The sequence below is a fragment of the Dioscorea cayenensis genome, unplaced genomic scaffold, assembly GCF_009730915.1.
Source record: "Dioscorea cayenensis subsp. rotundata cultivar TDr96_F1 unplaced genomic scaffold, TDr96_F1_v2_PseudoChromosome.rev07_lg8_w22 25.fasta BLBR01000464.1, whole genome shotgun sequence".
Taxonomy (NCBI): Eukaryota; Viridiplantae; Streptophyta; class Magnoliopsida; order Dioscoreales; family Dioscoreaceae; genus Dioscorea; species Dioscorea cayenensis.
This window is the reverse complement of record NW_024086855.1, coordinates 1-5000: the sequence shown is the minus strand read 5'-3', so window position 1 is coordinate 5000 and position 5000 is coordinate 1. Positions and strand designations below refer to the sequence as shown.

Genomic DNA, 5000 nt, shown 5'->3' with positions numbered 1-5000 from the left:
ATTATGTTATTTATTTATTACTTTTCAAATTTTTAATTATATTTATTGCTTTTTTCTTCTTTTGCTTCTTATTGATATTATTATTATTATTATTATTATTATTATTATTATTATTATTTTTTTCCTTATTTTTTCTTGTATTTTTCTTCTCTTCTTGTTGTTCTTGTTCTTATACTTCTTATAATTGTTTATTGATTTATTTATTAATTATTTTTCATATTTTATTTTATATTTCTTCTTCTTCATCTTCTATTATTATTATTATTATTATTATTATTATTATTATTATTATTATTATTATTATTATTATTATTTTTTTCTTATTTTTTGTTATATTTATTCTTCTTTTTCTTTTTCTTCTTCTGCTTCGTATTATATTATTATTATTATTATTATTATTATTATTATTATTATTATTATTATTATTATTATTATTCAAATTATTCTTCCTCTTCTTCTTCATCTTTTTATTTTTCAAATATTTATTCTTGTTGTTGTTGTTGTTCTTCTTCTTCTTCTTCTTCTTCTTCTTCTTCTTCTTCTTATTATTATTATTATTATTATTATTATTATTATTATTATTATTATTATTATTATTATTATTATTATTATTATTATTATTATTGCTATTGTTATTATTATTATTCATCATTATCATCGTCATCATCATTATTTATTTATTTATTATTATATATTCTTTTTTTTTTTTTATTATATTTCCTCTTCTTCTTTGTCTCATTTAATTATTATTAATTACTTCTTCTTCTACTTATTATTATTTATTTATTATTATATATATATTATTATTGTTATTTTTATTATTATTTTTTTATATTTATTTATTATTTTTCTTATTTTTTTAGTGATATTTATGCTTCTTTTTCTTCTTGTGCTTATTATTATTTTTATTATTGTTGTTATTTTCATTATTATTATTATTTTCATATTTTTTATTATATTGCTTCTTCTTCTTCTTCTTCTTCTTCTTCTTCTTCTTATTATTATTATTATTATTATTATTATTATTATTATTATTATTATTATTATTATTATTATTTTATTTTATTTATTTATTACTTGTTATTCTTATTTATTTATAATTTTTCCTTTTTCTATTATTCTTCCCCTTCTTCTTTTTCTAATTTATTTGTTATTAATTATTTTTCTTATTTTTTATTATATTTATTCTTCTTTTTCTTGTTCTTCTTTTATTTATTTATTTATTATTATTATTTTTCATATTTTATTTTATATTTATTCTTCATCTTCATGTTTATTATTATTATTAATTATTTTTCTTATTTTTTATTTTATTTATTCTTCTTTTTCTTCTTCTTCTTCTACTGCTTATTATTGTTATTTATTTATTTATTTATTATTTTTATTATTATTATTTTTATGAATATTTTCATGTTTTATTATTATTATTGTTATTATTTTATTATTTTTTATTTTATTTATTCTTCTTCTTCGTCTTATTAATCTTATTATTAATATTATTATTATTATTATTATTATTATTATTATTCATTATTATTTATTATTTTTTTCTATTTCTTTTTCTTCTTCTTACTCTACTTCTTATAATTAATATATTATTTATTATTATTGTTATTGTTCTTATTATTACTATTATTATTATAATTATTTTTCTAATTTTTTATTATATTTATTCTCCTTTTCTTGTTCTTGTTCTTCTACTTCTTATAATTATTTATTTATTTATTTATTTTTTCATATTTTTTGTTATATTTCTTCTTCTTCTAATTATTATTATTATTATTATTATTATTATTATTATTATTATTTTCTTATTTTTTCTTGTATTTTTCTTCTCTTCTTGTTTGTTTCTTATAATTTTCTTTTTACTTCTTATTAATTATTTTTATGTTTTATTTTTATTTCATTCTTTTTCATCTTCTATTATTATTATTATTATTATTATTATTATTATTATTATTATTTATTTTTTCATCATTGTTATTATTTATTTCTTTTATCTTATATTATTATTTTATCTTATTATTATTATTATTATTATTATTATTATTATTATTCAAATTATTCTTCCTCTTCTTCTTCATCTTTTTATTTTTCAAATATTTATTCTTGTTGTTGTTGTTGTTTCTTCTTCTTCTTCTTCTTCATTTCTTCTTCTTTCTTCTTCTTTTCTTATTATTATTATTATTATTACTATTATTATTATTATTATTATTATTATTATTTGCTATTATTATTTTTATTATTCATCATTATCATCGTCGTCATCATTATTTATTTATTTATTATTATATATTCTTTTTTTATTATATTTTCTCTTCTTCTTTGTCTCACTTAATTATTATTAATTACTTCTTCTTCTACTTATTATTTATTTATTATTATATTTATTATTATTATTATTATTTTATTATTTATATTAATTTATTATTTTTCTTATTTTTTTAGTTATATTTATGCTTCTTTTTCTTCTTGTGCTTATTATTATTTTTATTATTGTTGTTATTTTCATTATTATTATTATTTCATATTTTTTATTATATTGCTTCTACTTTTTCTTCTTCTTCTTCTTCTTCTTATTATTATTATTATTATTATTATTATTATTATTATTATTATTATTATTATTATTTAATTATTATTATTATTATTATTTTATTTATTTATTTATTATTACTTGTTATTCTTATTTATTTATAATTTTTCCTTTTTCTACTATTCTTCCTCTTCTTCTTTTTCTAATTTGTTTGTTATTAATTATTTTTCTTATTTTTTATTACATTTATTCTTCTTTTTCTTGTTCTTCTTTTATTTATTTATTATTAGTTTTCATATTTTATTTTATATTTCTTCTTCATCTTCATGTTTATTATTATTTGTTTTCTTGTTAATAGCGAAGCCTTGAGATGAAAAATATAAAATAAATTGAAAATAATGAGAAGGAACAGAAAAGGAGAGATAAATGTGAATATGATATTTGGAATGGAGTTGGAGAGAGGATGAGGAGGAGCTCAGTGAGGGAGGATGCTGGTGGTGGACAGTGGAGTGGAGTGGGTGGTGTGGCTGGAGGAAGGAAGGAGGAGGAGGCTGATGGGTGGATGTGGACGGTGGGCTGGACAAATAAATATATTAAAGGGAATAGATGGGTGGAGGCTGTGGGCGGTAATGACAACAACAGATAGTATGTTGAAATCAAGGGACGGAGAGGAGGGGCCTGTTTGGATAATGACAATGATGATGGAGGATGGAGTATGGTGATGAACAGACAGTTGGTGAACGGAGATGAAGGAGGTGATTGGAAGGAGGCAGGTGGAGGATGGTGGAGGTGGTGTAAGGTGGAGGTGGGGTGGGAGATAAATATGATTAAGGTGGAAACAATTATGATGGAGACGACGTGATTATGAGGTGGGTGGAAGGGAGAATGGAAGACAGTGTGTCGGATGTGGACGGTGGAATGGATGACGGTGTGACGGCGGTGATGTGACGCGGACGGGCGTGGTGGTGGGTGGGCATGGGTGGTGACCGTGGAGATCGTGGAGGCTGGGCTTGTGAGATGGGTTGAGCCTGGGCTCGTGTGGAAAGACAGAAGATAATTAGAAAGAAAGGAAAGTATAAATAAATAAGGATGACAGTGAGCAAAATGGGCATGACAATGACAATGACAATATTAAGGAAGGAGGAAGGCGACAAAGCAAGACATGATCAATTAAGGCTGAGAGCTAAAATGGAAATGGGTGGGCCTGGTGGCTGGCTGGTATGAGGTGGAGGTGATTGGTCGTGAGGACAGAGGAGGAGGCCAGTGAGGAAAGGCCAAATAGGCAAATGAGCGATGATGATGAACGTAACGGTAGCAATGTGTGTAATAATAATAATAATTGTGTGGAAGAAGGAAGGAGAAGGAAGAAGGACTCTGGCTGACAGATGGTGTTGAAAGTGGGGATGGAGAAGGAGGGAGGATGTGTGTGTGATTATGATGGAGACAAGTGAGGTGGAGAATGATTGACGACGGCGACGGTAAGATGAAGTGATTGACAAATGGTGGAGACAATGGGCGGAAATCTGGAAAATGGAAGTGATGGGGAATCAGTTGGGATGGTCAGTGAGAACGGGCGCGGTGTGATTGGCGGTGGGCGTAATTGGGTGATTGATGTTTGGAGGAGGTGGAAGGGCTGGGCATGGTGAGGCGTGACGGTGGGTGAGGGTGGATTGATGGGTGGAGATGGGCGGAGGTGACGGGCGATTGATGGAGATGATGACAATGGGAGCGGGAAGATGGTATGACAAGAAATGATCAATGGCTGGCGCTGGCCTTCTTCGGGCTGATCGGGTGGGTGGGGAGTGAGGCAGTTAAGGTGGGCTAAGGTGACAGAGGAAACCTGAGGAGGAGGAGGAGTGTGAATGGTGGAGTGATTATGAGAGCGGGTGGGCAAAATGTGGTAAGGACGAGGTGAGCAGCGTGATGTGGAACAGTGGCAATGTGTATTATGGAGGCGGGTTAAGAAGAGAATGAAGAATGAACCTGACCAGCAATGGATTAATGGACGAGACAAAACAAGGTAAATAACGGTAATAAAACGTAGTGTTCATAAAACAATGTGTGTGGTGTGTGTGTTAAGCTCATAGTATGTCAATGATGGGAACATGTAGTGCCATGATTGTAATGGTGACAATGACAGACAGAATAGATGGTGTGAGAAATGGAAGGAATCATCAGTGTGACCAAATAGTGTGTAATGCGGCGGTGGGGAACCTGTTGGTGAAGAAATGGAAGGACAAATATCGTGACAGGCAGAGAAGGATGGTCAAGGCGGGAAAGGTGAGGTGGAGGTGGAGATGGTGGGTGATTGATAGGGAGGAAGAATAAATGGAAATGACAAGATGAATAGGAAGGGATGAAATGATGACAATGATCGTAAGGAAGATATGAAAGACGATGGCGTGGAAACGATGAAGAAAGGAGGAAAGAAGGTGATTAATAAATAAAGAAAGGATATAATGCT

General features: G+C 27.3%; 1 protein-coding gene across 1 annotated transcript in view; it reads left to right on the top strand.

The window, feature by feature from the left end:
- Window positions 1–3398, top strand: part of LOC120254469 — a 9369-nt gene extending 5971 nt beyond the window's left edge. The window contains exons 4-5 of the mRNA XM_039262567.1: window positions 2995–3107; window positions 3198–3398. Of these exons, the coding sequence (XP_039118501.1) occupies window positions 2995–3107; window positions 3198–3398 (314 nt within the window). The remainder of the gene's footprint in view (window positions 1–2994; window positions 3108–3197) is intronic.
- The last annotated feature ends 1602 nt before the right edge of the window (window positions 3399–5000 follow it).